The 16,067-nt window shown below is 41.9% G+C and overlaps 1 protein-coding gene across 1 annotated transcript in view; it reads right to left on the bottom strand.

Annotated features, from left to right (window-relative positions):
- USP24 (ubiquitin specific peptidase 24) overlaps positions 1–15,565 on the bottom strand; it is a 147,946-nt gene extending 132,381 nt beyond the window's left edge. The window contains exon 1 of the mRNA XM_065873524.1: positions 15,242–15,565. Coding sequence (XP_065729596.1) covers positions 15,242–15,565 — 324 coding nt within the window. The remainder of the gene's footprint in view (positions 1–15,241) is intronic.
- Positions 15,566–16,067: the final 502 nt, after the last annotated feature.

The following is a 16,067-nucleotide window of genomic DNA, read 5'->3' on the forward strand; positions in this document are numbered from 1 at the left end:
TTTTGTCTGTTGCACTATCTCCAACAGTCCTTGATACAGAGTAGGTGTTCGGTAGATATTTGGTGGATGAATGAATGAATGTTAAGCACCTAATAAATACTTAGGAAATGAAAGAGAAGGGGAAGGGATTCTAGGCCTACAGAACTGTATGTGTGAGAGTCTGCCACCAAAGAGAGAGTGTGGCACACTTAAAGCACTTTCTTCTATCTCCATAACAACAAATACTGCGTTGTATTAAACTTGATCTATTCACAGGTTTGGTGCACTAATTGGATTGTGTTACTGAACAAGCTGTGTCTAACTCTCCACTCTACCGCCAGTGGCTAAACCTTTGGTGATACCTAAATCCCTTCCACATCCCCGGAAATATCCCAGAGCTTCTGCCTAAACAGGTCTAGGAACCAGGAGCCTATGACATTTTGAGACTGCCTGTTCCTTTTTAGCACAGATAAAAGTTCAACTGAAATCTTGCTCCATGTAATTTTAACTAATGCCTACCTGACCACAGTCCGATGGGATATATTATTTTCCTTGACCCTTCATTTCCTCACTTTTGAAAAGGACACTGCCATTTGTTTGCTTATAACTACAAAGGGGTTTTGTGAGTACTAAATAAGATAATGTATGTGAGAATGCTCTATAAACTCAAACATCATATAAATAAAGTAAAGAGCTGTTACGGTTATCCAAACTGCTTTTAAAAGGTTATTTTGCACACATTTTAACCTATAGGAACAAAACTCCACTGAAAGCACTTTTATATTTCTCTTTTAGAAAGATACTCCATCTTCTTCTAGCAATATGCTCTAATTCATCTTAATCCTTACAGGCATCAAGAAATTCACTAGGCTTAACAAAAAAGGTTCAAAGTGAAGAAACGGAGGATGAAGGCAGGGAGAATGAAAGGGAGCGAAAGTCAGGCATTGTATGTTTTGTGTGTGGAAAGAACACAGAACTGAGGGTCAGGACACATGGATTTACTTCCCTGGTGGCGCAGTGGTTGAGAGTCCGCCTGCCGATGCACGGGACACGGGTTTGTGCCCCAGTCCGGGAGGATCCCACATGCCGCAGAGTGGCTAGGCCCATGAGCTATGGCCCCTGAGCCTGCGCGTCCGGAGCCTGTGCTCCGCAACGGGAGAGGCCACAGCGGTGAGAGGCCCGCGTAGCGCAAAAAAAAAAAAAAAAAAAGACACATGGATTTAAGCCCACCACTAGCTGTATGATTTTAGACCAGGGTTTCTTATCCTCAGCACTACTGACATTTTTGGCTGGATAATTCTTTGTTGAGAGGGGCTGTTCTGTGCATTGTGAAATGTTTGGCAGCATCGCTGGCCTCTACCCACTATGTGCCAGTAGTACCCCTCTAGTTGTGACAACCAAAAAGGTCTCCAGACATTACCAAATGTCTCCAGGGGCAAAATCGCCCCTGGTTGGGAACCACTGTTTTAGATAAGACTTGATAACTTCATATTTTAGTTTCATCTATAAAATGAAAATGCTTACCTATAGGTTTAAGACCCCACTTTGGCTCTAAAAGTGCTAAAATTCTATAAAAGATCAGAATAAAGATGATTGAATGTGCAGTCTTATTAAAGAGGAGCAACTTATGTCATGAAAGAAGTTAATATTTTTGTTCAGTTTTCCTTATTACCTTAATAGACAATGATAAAACTTTCCTGTGCATTTAAAATGATTCAATTATAAAATCTTTTAAAAATACAATATGAGAACTGGGTTACTTTCAAAAATGTCAGTATCAAAAGACTAAAGAGATGTAAAGACTATTCTAGAATTTACATTAAAGGGATATGATAACCAAATGCAATGCATAATTTTTGATTCAATCCTGCATTTTTTTTTCAACTCAATGATGCATTTGAAGTGCTTAATATATGGCCTAATACTTTATTACATGATTTTTTTTTTTTTTGGCTGCGCTGGGTCTTCATTGCTGCCCACGGGCTTTCTCTAGTTGTGGTGAGCGGGGGCTACTCTTTGTTGCAATGTGTGGACTTTTCATTGCGGTGGCTTCTCTTATTGCAGAGCATGGGCTCTACGCTCACGGGCTTCAGTAGTTGCAGCACTCGGGCTCAGTAGTTGGGGCTCAGTAGTTGTGGCACACGGGCTTAGTTGCTCCGTGGCATGTGGGATCTTCCCGGACCAGGGCTCAAACCCATGTCCCCTGCATTAGCAGGGGGATTCTTAACCACTGTGCCACCAGGGAAGTCCCTACATGATTTTTAAAAGGTTATATTACATTTATAGTTATTATAAAGTATCTGCTATATTCTCCCTGTTGTACAATATTATCCTTGTAGCTTATTTTATACCTAATAGTTTGTACCTCTTAATTCCCTACCCCTATATTGCCCCTCCCCCGTCTCCTCTCCTCACTGGTAACCACTAGTTTGTTCTCTACTTTTTCTGTGAGTCTACTTCTTTTTTGTTATATTCACTACTTTGTTGTATTTTTTGGATTCCACATATAAGTGATATCATACAGTGTTTGTCTTTCTGTCTGACTTATTTCACTTAGCATAATGCCCTCCAAGTCTATCCATGTTGCTGCAATTGGCAAAATTTCGTTCTTTTTTATGGCTAAGTAGTATTCCTTTGTGTATGTATGTGTATATATATATATATATATATACCACATCTTCTTTATCCATTCATGTGTTGATGGACACTCAGGGTGCTTCCATACCTTGGCAATTGTAAGTAATGTTGCTATCAACACTGGGATGCATGTATCTTTCCAAATTAGTGTTTTGTTTTTTTCAGATATATACCCAGGAGTGGAATTGTTGGGTCATATGGTAGTTCTATTTTTAGTTTTTTGAGAAACCTCCATACTATTTTCCACAGTGGCTGCACCAATTTACATTCCTACCAACAGTGTACGAGGGTTCCCTTTTCTCCACATCCTCGCCAGAGTTTGTTATTTGTATTCTTTTTTTTTTTTGCAGTACGCGGGCCTCTCACTGTTGTGGCTTTTCCCGCTGCGGAGCACAGGCTCCGGACGCGCAGGCTCAGCGGCCATGGCTCACGGGCCCAGCCGCTCCGCGGCATGTGGGATCTTCCTGGACCGGAGCACGAACCCATGTCCCCTGCATCGGCAGGCGGACTCTCAACCACTGTGCCACCAGGAAAGCCCCAGGACCTGGAATATTTTAAGGCTGATTTTTTTTTTTAATGTATCTTCTAAGAGTTAATCAACACATGCTGTTTTATTTCTGTATTCATTAAAATATATAATTAAGGCAAGTGTCATGTTTTTAGAGTATTAATACCTTTCCAAGGTATCATTCAAAATGTTTGATTTCAAACCTACAATTGATACGTAGAGAACAAAAAGGCAGTTCTAAGAAAGTAAAAGATATACAAATTAGGCATATATTATTTCAAAAGATTTATATACTGACTATTAAGCTTATTTTTAAATACCCAGTACCCATGTGCAACTATGGATAGACTCAGGCAGGGGGTCACTAATCCTTGTCAGGTTTACAACGATGCTAAGTAGACAGACGGACACAGCACCTTCACAAATGACAGCACTTGTTCAACCTTCCTCTCCTCAACCCTCACCACCTTTTATAAACCTGTCAACAGCTGCTGACATTAGAAAGTGCTGAATGAGAAAGCAAGGTAAACAAGATAAACACCTTCAAGGGGGAAAAAAATGAATCAAATGTCACCTTTGCCCCCTTAACTGAAACTAGTATCTAACAAAGGAAATGGTGATGATTAAAATACAGCAAGTTTATGAGGAAGGATATACTAAAGATAATCTACAGTAAAAGACTTCCTCATGTCAGAAAGACAGTGTGGTAAACTACACAAAACACTTCTTGAGAAGGAGAAGGCTAGTTCCCTTCCTGACTTTGCTAATGATCCAAGAGTCGAGGTCCTCATCCCTAAACCAACGAGATTTAAAGATCCCAATGGGGGCTTCCCTGGTGGCGCAGTGGTTGAGAGTCCGCCTGCCGATGCAGGGGACACGGGTTCGTGCCCCGGTCTGGGAAGATCCCACATGCCGCGGAGCGGCTAGGCCCGTGAGCCATGGCCGTTGAGCCTGCGGGTCCAGAGCCTGTGCTCCACGACGGGAGAGACCACAACAGTGAGAGGCCCGCGTAACGCAAAAAAAAAAAAAAAAAAAAGATACATAAAGATCCCAATGGTCCCTTCCAGCTTTGAAACAAATCTTCAATTTTAATCCTGAAATTTACAACTTTTAGTAATGTTTACTGGAATAGGGAGAGGAGAGGACAGGAAATATTCTCAGTTCTACAGATGACTTTTCTGTTTTATGAAGTGTAAGGTATTCTTGATATTTCTCTCCTGTATTATAACCACTGTGAACTGGGTGAATCCAAGGTAACTCAGCATTGATTCTGGTCTTTGATCTTCCTTAACAAATGCCTGGAATTCTTTTACCACAGACCTGTTTTATACTCCAAGCATAAAAACCTCAAAGTAATAAAAAGCAAACAGGACTCGCTTGTTATTCTCTACAGATGTCAGTATATATGTACACATATCATGAACCAATTGTTTTTTATGGTACAAATGTTATATTACACAAACATTTTTTGCCTGGTGTAACTTCAACACCAAGAATACTGATTGCTTAATAGACAACTGACATTTTCTCAAAAACAAATATGATATATAAACTTGTGAAATACAGAATGATCTGTTGCTACTGTAACTCACCAGAACATTTCAAATGAAGCCGCCGTCATGAGAAGGAAATCTTACAAAATGGAAATGACTAACATCTTACAAGTATTACAGTATTTTAGTAAAGACAGTTCACTCCAACTGTCTACACACACACACACACACACAATATTGATAATACACTAAGGATTCCTAACGTTATTAATAGCAGACAGGTTTTTCATTTAGAGTTACTGTTACTGCCACCATCGCTAAGTCTTTCTAAAATCAACAACATTCCTCCAGCTTTAAAACAGCCTTTTTGGGGGGTATTATCAACAATCATAAGCGATTTTTAGCCTAAAAAAGACCCATTCCTAGGGCAATTTCTCTTTTCTGGGAAAAAAATACATATTCATGATTTTAGGACAAAAAGTAATGACAGTTGAAATAATTAGCATCATTCTTAAAAGAGATACTAGTTGAGAGAATCATTAACCTACTAATATTAAACATTCAACAAGTAAATAAATACAAATTCTGTACATTCCATGGCACTAAAGAAATACCACTTGAAAAAACAGTATCACTTGCTTTCCTGGCAATGGATACCACTATAGATCAAATTACATCACAAAAAAATTCTTGAGGCACTACTCAAATGCTTTTGATAGATCTAATCTCTTCACACTCAACCCACAACTCTTCAAGGCCTTAATTTTCTGTATTATAACATTATAATCTATTGGACATAGAGCATAGGAAATCCATCAGCCTTGAAACTAGAACAGAGAAGGAACTATGTGTGATTGGTTCACCACTGTATTCCCAGCATCTAGCTCAGTGCCTAGCACATAGTCAATGCTCAATAAAAACCTACTGAATGAAGGTATGTTTAAGTGTTTTGTTAAATGGGCTATTAACTGTCTGGCTGCTCTGACATTTTTGGTGTAATGCCTGTTTTTATCATTGGAATTTGATTTGTATCATTATTTAATGTAAATCTAGAGTTTTTCTTGTGAGAACTCTTTATTTTCCATTTAATAAAAATACTGGAAATAGCAGTCTCGTCCTCTTAAAAATAAATGTGTAAATACACATGAAAGAATACATTAAGGTATGCAAATGACAGAAAAAGTGAAGTGAGTGGAATGTTTCTTGAAAACAGCAGATAAGATTGAGTCTGGAGCCCAGCAACAGCCCAACAATCATGAGTAACAGTGTTACAGGTCACAGAAAAGAGAGGTGACAAGTGAAGGCCTTGTTGGCCAGGTGTGCATCTCTATTCCATCCCTTTGGCAAAGCAAAACAAAACAAAACAGAAAAACTGTGCTCTAAAGACAGCTGTTTCCAAAACACAGTCATAGATCTTGGATAGTCTTTAAATGCTGGCAGGTAACCTAAAAGCCAATCCAAACACACCGGAGCCATAGATAAGAAAAGTCCTAAAAACAGTCAACAAGGCAAAATGCTCTGAGATATTAGGCAAGGGTGGGGGGGGGGCATGAAGAAAAGGAGAAAGGCAGGAAAAGCAACTAAACAGAAGCTCCATTAAAGCTCAAGACGTGACTCAAAATTGAAAAGTCCTGCTGAACCACATCTTCCAAGCCAGTTTTCTTACAACTAGAACTAGAACTAATTAGAACCTATCTAATAAGTAGATAATCAAATATAAAATCTAGATTTTTTTAAAATGTTCCCAATTATATGTTAGGAAGCAGTATACTTTTTTCTGTATTTCAGTTAGATAAAACACGAATTAAATCTTTCTATATTTAATTTTCCTCAGTAGCAAAGTTTTAAAATAATTTTGGAGTCTAGGCAAAATTTTCCTAAGAATCATGAAATACTTTAGTCTATTTTTTTAAGCTATTTTTATTTTTAATGGTTTTGGTTCGTCTTCATTTAATAAAGTTTATATACTTTTCAAAATTCAGAAAAAAGAAAGAGAATTACCTGTATGTCCTATCACCCAAAAATAACAGCATTAGTGTTTTAGCACCAGTTTATTTAAAAAACCAAGTGTGTATATTTATATGTGCTGTTTTCTGAAAGGCCTCATAGCTTTAAATTTCTTAAAGAGGTGAAAGAATGAAAAAATTTAACCACAGATCTAGTGCCCATTTCATAGGTGAGAAAACTGAGGCTCAGAAAGGCAAACTGACTTGCCCAATACTATAGCTGGCAATCAACAGAACCCTGAAGAGAAATGTACAGTCTCCCAAGTTCCTGGTTCAATACTCTTTCAAATACCATTTGACTTTTTATTTCACTTAAGGTGTTCTTGCCATCCATTCATTTAGTTATCTATCCAATCGTGAGCCAGGGGTCCTAAGACACAGAGAGAGAAAGAAATAATCCTGCTCCTCAAGTCCGATGGAAACAGATACATATATGTAAACACATCTCTTTATTAACTAAAACATCATCACTGCTTTACTTGGTGTACATACAGAATGCAGTGGGAGAATGTGGCCGTGTGAGACAAGTGTGCCTTGAGGAGGAATGGCATTTGAGGTAATCTTGAAGAATGAATCCATGTTAGCCAGGCAGATGGATATTGGGGTTCGGGGGTGAGAGTGAGGGAACAGATGGCCCCTGAACTGCAAGGGAGAGCATGGCACTGGAACGCAGGAGGTAAGACGGGATGGATAAGTATGGAGACCTTGAAAGAAAGTTTAGATCTTACCTACAGGAAATAAGGAACCACCAAACATTTTTTTTTTTTTTTTTTTTTTGCAGTACGCGAGCCTCTCACTGTTGTGGCCTCTCCCGTTGCAGAGCACAGGCTCTGGACGCGCAGGCTCAGGGGCCATGGCTAACGGGCCCAGCTGCTCCGCGGCATGTGGGATCCTCCTGGACTGGGGCACGAACCCGTGTCCCCTGCATCGGCAGGCAGACTCTCAACCACTGCGCCACCAGGGAAGCCCCACCAAACATTTTTAAGCGAGGTATCCCATAACTAAAATTTGCATTTTACAAAGATCATTCTGGCACCAGTGAGTGGCACAGAGAAACAGTAAGAAAAGCACATGAATAAAACCAAAGCAGTAACAGAGGAAATAGACAAAAGGGGCAGGAGAGATGTTTAGGGTTAGAATTAACAGGCTATTTGATAAGAAGAGAGAGTAAGGAGTCTAGAATAAATTAAATATTTGACAGATGGTGTTGCCATGGGCAGTAGGAAATACCTTTATATTTTTTAGGATCTGAAATTTATTTTAAATTGCTACCAAAATGCTACGCTGTAGGCTTCTATGTTTCACAAAGCAATTCAATTTTCAACAAAAATTGCCAATATAAGAGAAATGGAAAGGGGAAAAAAAGCCAAAAAATGCTGACCTGTTTATGAAAAGCTAGATTCTAAAAGAACACAAAGCAGAAGTTGAAAAGCCTTGGCGACAGAATGTCTGACAAACAAATCTTTCTGGAAAAGATTTTGATTTCAGAAACCATTTTGGAAGCCTACTGATAAAGAATGTATCATATTTACTTTTTTTAAATAAAGTATTTCTAACATAAACATCTTAAACCTAAGTGAAAGCAAATCAAATGCTGTCAATTGAATTTTACAATGCATATAACTGACTAAGACACTACAGGAAAGAGAACTGTGTGCTAGAACTTAAGAAGTGAAAAGACTTTGGTGGGCACCTAGGGTATTACTTATTTCTAAGAAGAAAAATAAAATCTTCAACTTAGCTCTAGAAAAAGATTCCACACACCTCTGCTTCATGGCTAAAGCATTTCAATTTCTGGAAAGATTATGAGAATGAAATATCAACTTAATTGTGTTAGCTCTTTTCTTCAGAACAAATAAAAATAAACCAAATCTACTGTCACCTACTACTAACATGAGCTTAACAAAAAAATTTTACAACTCAACTGTGACTGAAAAATATTTCAACACTGAATAATAAAAATTCCTATGATAACAATGAGAATGAGAAATACAAACTTAAAAAAGAAACTAAAACTCCCTAGAAGGAAGGCGAGAAAAAAACATCTACTCTAGGGGCTTCCCTGGTGGCACAGTGGTTGAGAATCTGACTGCTAATGCAGGGGACACGGGTTCGAGCCCTGGTCTGGGAGGATCCCACATGCCGCGGAGCATCTAGGCCCGTAAGCCACAACTACTGAGCCTGCGAGTCTGGAGCCTGTGCTCCGCAACAAGAGAGGCCACAATAGTGAGAGGCCCGCACACCGCAATGAAGAGTGGCCCCCACTTGCCACAACTAGAGAAAGCCCTCGCACAGAAATGAAGATGCAACACAGCAAAAAAAAATTTTTTAAAAATCTACTGTTGAAAATGAAGCACAACCTACATAACAATGCCTCCACAATGTAGAAGTCTCAGGCTGAAATGTCCCTTGTATCTGAATTTTCCAGGTACCTGAAAGCTTATTTCTTTAATGTGTCCAACTTTCTTCTTCTTCCTTTTTTTTTTTAAATGAAAAACTTGGTAAAGTGTATTACACATTCCTGACCTTTCTTAAACAGAACATACTGTAACCTTTTCTTGAGCGTGGCATCAGTAAAAACAGCCTCTCAGGGGCATGTAGCACATAAAGCTGTTTCACATCGCCCTATACAAACGGGTGAGCCTGCTTTGTTTTTAAAGTTTTCCTGTCCCCTCCTTTACCCCTGGGCTACTTGTCACTTCTCACTACTGTCAAATGCATTTGCCTCCAACAGCTCATCACCTCACGTTTGGACTACTACAAAACACTTCTAATTGGATAGGAAACCTAATATTAAAACTTACTTGAACTATGTTTTTTAAAAAACAAGCTAAAACACGGATGAAATGCATGATCTTGAGTGCATTAAATGTATGGGGGTGTTTTGAAATGTTTTAATCTTATGTATTTTACTTCTTACTTCTCTCTGGTGTTCCAAATAAGAAAAATTTCCTGGAAAACTGAACTCCAGACGTGAAAAGTATTAGTGAACTAAATCTTTCTTAATATAATAGTTCTATTAAAAGTAAAAATTTTTCATGTTTGCACTCAAATTCAAATAAAATCAACATTATATGATATTTGAGCAGTAAGTACAAAGATGTGTAGTACACCGATGTCTGCTATTTGGGTCATATTACAGTTGAAACTCTTTCCTCAAATTGTTAAAACATTACAACATTTACTTCTCTAATATTGTAATTGGTTTCAAATTTTAAGCTAACAGCATTATTATGTTGTATAAAGTTGTCACTACCTACTATGATTTCACTAGAATACACACTCACTGACACACAAGAGATACTTCCTTCACGCCAAATTACATTCATTCTAATAGCAAATGGTCAGGTAATTACAAGGTGAGAACCAACTGTCAGATGAACTCATAAGCTTCATTCGCAAAGGAGATACATGTATACTAGATTATAAAGAAATTCTTATTTCAAAATTAATCTTTCAGATTCCCTATTTTTCATTTACTTTCAACTGATTTTTGGAATTATTTTTTAACTCTAAAACTTTAGATTCCACTTTTTCTAATTTAACAAATCACAGTAAATCAGAAACCACGAGTCATGTATTCAAATCACAAATAATAACTGAAATTTACTTATTTGATATTTACTCTATATCAAATGAGCTAGGATTGTGTATTTTAGGGGAAAAGGGGCATGAATTTTAATATAAACCTTAATATACCATATAACATATTACATACTGTATATATAATGTATTATAACTTTAATTCATGTATAACTACCCACTTAATACCAAAAGGAAAAAAGGAGGCAGAAATGAGTTAAAGAGTTACAAAGTAATGTGATTTATATATACTCTAGCAGGACCAACTTTGGGGCTCTTAACAAAGTAGCAATGAAATCTTGCAAACACTCCTGACAAAATACTTCCAGAAAGACTATCCACAATACCACAGGAACAAAACAAGCAGTTCACAATATTGGTGAGATCACAGCATTAAATGTCACTTCTAGGAATATTAATTATCACAGAACTAGACAATGAGGAAGGTATTTCTAGCTGTTAATTAAAAACTCCTTGCAAAAACATTCCATTTTAGGGACTTCCCTGGTGGCGCAGTGATTAAGAATCTGCCTGCCAATGCAAGGGCCATGGGTTCGATCCCTGGTCTGGGAAGATCCCACATGCCATGGAGCAGCTAAGCGCATACACCACAACTACTGAGCCTGTGCTCTAGAGCCCACAGCCACAACTACTGAAGCCCGTGCTCCGCAACAAGAGACGCCACCACAATGAGAAGTCCATGCACCACAACGAAAAGTAGCCCCACTCGCCACAACTGGAGAAAGCCTGCGTGTAGCAATGAAGATCCAACACAGCCATAAATAAATAAATAAATTTATTTTTAAAAATTCCATTTTTGTATTTTCTAAAGACAAAAGAAGGAGACTTAATAACAAATAAGGTATATTTCACAACTGTTAAATTTTAAAAGGTGCCTACAACAGTTCCTGGTTCTAAATTCTACTAACTCTCCGGACAGGATCACAATTCTTAAAGGACCAACTCTCTCCCAGCTCTGTGGAGGGCAGAACCAGGGCGCATGCCCTGAGTAGTGGCCAGGGGGGTTGACAGCCATATAAGAAACACTGAAGAATTCTGACAGTGGGGGTGTTAAACATCTGGATATTTACAGCAGCTGTGAGATATCATTCTCTAATAATAGAACAGACTCCTACCTGTCGTGGAAAGGGTTTGAAGTAATGCTATTCAAAATCAAAACTGGATAACTTTTCAAAGTCCCGTCCAGACCCAGAGACCAAGAATTACATATACGTCTACATCCAACAATACTAATAACAACCAAACACAACTTTCTGCAAAGCGATACCTTTACTTCACTGGGGGATATTTAAAAAGTGGCTTTCTGTGCAGTTTTATGTGTTCTGCTAGATATCTGGGTCTTTTTTATCTGCATTCTCCTTGCTGCTACTGAACCAGAAGTTAACGCCTTTTACTTTCCAAATTTTAATTTTTAAACCAAATACTAATTATAGCATGGGCCCAAATTACTAAACTGGTTTACCTAACTACATGACCGTGGGCAGTCATTTCCTGCAAAATGAGTGGCTTGCACTAAGATCCACCAGAATGTAACCTTCACGTTCTGTTCAGCATGCTATTCCCAGCCCCAGGACCTGGAAGGCATCAAATGTTTACCAAATAAGAGGATCATTCCTGTCCCCAAATGACAGATATAAAATAAATGTAATCATTTTTCTTTTTTAACAATTAGATTTTAATCCGTATATTCCCAAACGTTTTTAAGAGGACACTGAAACTGAAATTTCCTATGGGGCAAATAGAAATTTATATATTTTCAAACAAGGTACTAATTTTTTAGAAGTAAAACAAGTAGATTACACAAGAGCTGGCAATCTTCACACTGTTTATTATACTTCCCTTTGCTTCAACCCATTACTGTGTCCTGTCCCCTTTTCATTTGAAAGGCAGGCCGCTGGTAGGGAGAAAGTACACTGGACTTGCAGTGCATGGGCCTGGGGTCTAGTCCCATCTCTTCCATTAACTAGCTCTACAGGGAGACGTCACTTCCCCTTTGGGGCCTGCAAGGTTGCACTTGTAAAACAAGGGAGCCAAACTAATCATTAATTTCTAAAGTCTTCTGCTTTAAAAATCGATGATTCTCCTTTCATTCTACCCATTATCCTAGTCCTAATGCCTTGATTCAGCAATTGCCAGCCACATCATTCCTAGACTTGTCTAGGAGCCTCCAAATTTGTCTCTTTCCCTCTTTATTTTTCCTTATCTTAAAATGAATTCAATCCTAAAACCATGAGTTGAGCAGAATGAAAAGCACACTGTCTGAAGTCAGAGAGAACAGGTTCAAATCCAGACTTTGCCACTAGCCAAGCACAGCTCTAAAATGGTGATCTTATTAGCTATCTCACTGGGGATTAAATAAAATGTATAAAGCACCTAACATAGTGCCTGACACACTGTAGATGCTCAACAATGTTTAGCACTTCTCCCTATTTCCCAAGATCAAATGCCTCAGGTTCCCACTGTCTACAGCAAGGATGACCAACAAGGTGCACAGGTGGCATGCAAGAAGATTTGCAAAACTACAGAGGCAAAAACGGGGTTAAACATTCTCACCAGGCTCCTGTGTGCCAGGAAAGTGTCTCCCTGTATCCTTGCCAATACTCTTCCGGGTAAAGCAGCCTAAGTAACCAGCCCCTAGTGAACTCTCAAAATTAAATGGTGCAGCCAAATCCACAGGTCAAGAGGAAATGAAAACTTGACAGGATTCTTCAGAAAGTCATAGATTCTCTGGATTTTACATTAAAGCAAACTCCTCAGCCTGTCATTCATGTGCAAAGAAGCCAGTCCCAATTCTTAGTATTTAAATGTACAGGCAGTACAACTAATGTTAAAGTACCACCAAGCATTATAATTTATTTTGATTTTGCAATTCTAGGAAATTAAAAGGTGTGACAAAAGCAAAAAAGAGTATAATTTTTCACAAAATGAGGATACACTGAACTATGTAGGGCCATACAAGCATCTTCAGAATAAGCAATGACTTTCTTCTTGATTTCAAAACTGGGTCAAAACTAGAAGGAAGGGGGCTTCCTTGGTGGTGCAGTGGTTAAGAATCCTCCTGCCAAAGCAGGGGACACCGGTTCGATCCCTGGTCCAGGAAGATCCCACATGCCGGGGAACAACTAAGCCCGTGTACCACAACTGCTAAGCCTGCGCTCTAGAGCCCGTGAGGCACAACTACTGAGCACATGTACCACAACTACTGAAGCCCACATGCCTAGAGCCCGTGCTCTGCAACAAGAGAAGCCACCGCAATGAGAAGCCCACGCACGGCAACAAAGAGTAGCCCCCGTTCACCGCAACTAGAGAAGGCCGGCGCGCAGCAATGAAGACCAAACGCAGCCAAAAATAAATAAATTTATAAAACAAAAACAAAAAAACTAGAAGGAACAAGGAGAGAAGTGATGGCGACTTCCAAAGAGAAGCTCATTTCTTAAAGTGACTTAGGTACATTTAAATATATGGGAATTTTTCCCCAGACTAGGACTAATTACAACCTTTACTGCCAATGTCAATGATCTAGCTGAGTTACTAGGGCAATCAACCAAGTGTGTGGAAGTCTGGAAACCAAAGAGATCTTGCAAAGAAATCTGGCTTTTTGAAGTGCCACCTTCTTTCCCAAAATACTTCAGCCCAAGAAACTGCTGCAAAAGAATATAACTAAAAGGATAGAACATTATTTACGAAAAAATTCTATCAGGAGGCTTAGCTTCATTAAGAATTTTCCAAATTCACATCTCTACTAAAAAACCCAAACCACTAGAGTAGGCCAACCCGCTCTACTGGACCCTTGAAATGTACCAAGCAGTGAATCTGACCAAAACTCCTACCAGGAGCTGCCATTTTTCTGCAAAGTAATTATTCACAAGCACTGTTGCTTCTGGTTGATGCTTTTTAAAAAATCAGGTAAAGTCTGTTTTCTCCCCCCATGTTCTTTGCTCACATCCCTAACTAAAACAAAAAGGAATCGTCTCCACCCAGATTTGAGATTTCTGACCAAAGCCATTCGCCTAGACGGCCCTCTTTCTCCTTAACAGACTTCTCCAGTCCCCTTATCTCCCGCCCTGTCCCTGTCCCTCTACACAGCACCCTAAGTATTGCTCCAATCCCTTTCTCCAGTCTAGCTTTCCCTCATTTCTGACTTAATAGCTGACCAGTACTCTGCTTACCCAGACTTGGTCCCAGCTTCATCCTCCAACTCCAGCCCCATCACTGCCTAGCCCCTCCTCAGCTTGACTCCTGCCCTGGCCTCTTATCTCTAACCTCTCTCAGTCTAATCCCCGTGGCTTTAATATCTAACCTTATCAACGACGCCCCCCCCAAGACTTTACTGCAGCTGAGCCCCTTCCCCACTTCCTATCAATTCCTGTCATTCCTGGCCTCTGCCCAGTCCCTCTTCGTTTTAGACCCTGACCAATCTCCTCTCTTTCTGGTCCTTGGCTAAAACCCAAACCCCATTCCTAACCTCATTCCTGACCCTAGCAAAGCCGCTACTCTGGCTGGCCCATCCTACTTTTTCTCTGACTCTGAACCTGGTGCCTCCCCACTCCTTCACTGAAACCCTGGGCCGCGAAATCTCGGGCCCTCGCCTAATCTCCTAGGACCCCATTTCTCACCCCCGATACAAGCGTCCTCCCCATCACACACTCCAGGTCAATGTGTCTGGCTCTCCCCACCTCGGATGCCAGCCTTGGGCCCTTCTCCCCATCCCCGACCCGGGCCTGCCCCGTTAGTGAGCTCAGCTCAAAGCCCAGAGACCCCCTACTCACGCTGCCGCGCAGCCCTGTCCTGCAGCCCTTATTCCCATTCAGCCCCTCCCCATGGGCCCTTCTCCCCACTTGACCCCAGTCTGGTGACCTCCATCCCGACGAGCCCGGTGTTCCATTCCCCCTCTCTCCGTGCCTCCCCCGCCTCACAAGCCCTCCGCACTCCAAGCCCAGTGGGGTGTGTCCCCTCCCCAGGGAACTCCAGCCCGCTGGCCTCTCCCGCGGGGGTCATGGGTCGCCCCTCCTCACCTCGGCGTCCACCACCTCGTGGTAGGCGGGCGGGGGGTCGAAGCCGCCGCCGCCTCCGGTGCTGCCGCCGCGGGAAGGGCCTCCGCCGCCGCCGTCACCGCCGCCGTCGCCCCGCGAGCCCCCGCCGGGCCCGGGGCTGGGGCCGCCGCCGCTGTCCATGGGCTCGTAGCCGCCGTAGTCGAGGCCCGGCCGCTCGTTGGTAAGCAGCGCCACGGCCTCGTTGATGTCGTTCTTGGCCAGGCGCAGGGCCTTGCGGATGGTGGCAGGGTCCGAGAAGCCCATGCACAGCAGCGTGGTCATGTGCTGCTCCTCCTCCGATTCCATGGCTCGGGCCTCCGGGCCGCGCCAGCCGGCGGGCTGCGAAGCTGCGGGTCCGGGGCCTGGCGGGCCGCGCGGCGCTGCCTCCGCGCCGTCCCCGCGCCCGGGCGGGCCCCTGCACTCCTGCGCTGCGCGCTCCGCGGCCGCCGGGCCAGGGTGGGCGCGGGGGTGGGCGCCCCGAGCCGAGCGACGACGGTGGAGGGTTCAGGCGCTGCGGCGGCCCGGCCCAGCCCTGCGCGCCGCCATGTTGGCCTCCTCCTCAGCCTCCGCCTCCTCCGGCCCGCGGGGCCGCGCCTCCGCTCCCGGAAGCCGCACGAGAGGCCGCGGGGCCCGCCGGTCAGGGGTGAGGGTTGGGGGGTGATTTTTCTTTCTTTCCTTCTTTCTTTTTTTAATAGAGGCGGTAAGGAATGGGCTGCGCCGCGGAGCGTCTCTACGGTGAAAGGGACGCCGTAAGGCCCAGGCGGAGGCGAGGGAGGGTTTTTCGCCGTCGCCGCGGCCGCCCGCCCAT

Source organism: Phocoena phocoena, chromosome 1, assembly GCF_963924675.1.
Source record: "Phocoena phocoena chromosome 1, mPhoPho1.1, whole genome shotgun sequence".
NCBI lineage: Eukaryota > Metazoa > Chordata > Mammalia > Artiodactyla > Phocoenidae > Phocoena > Phocoena phocoena.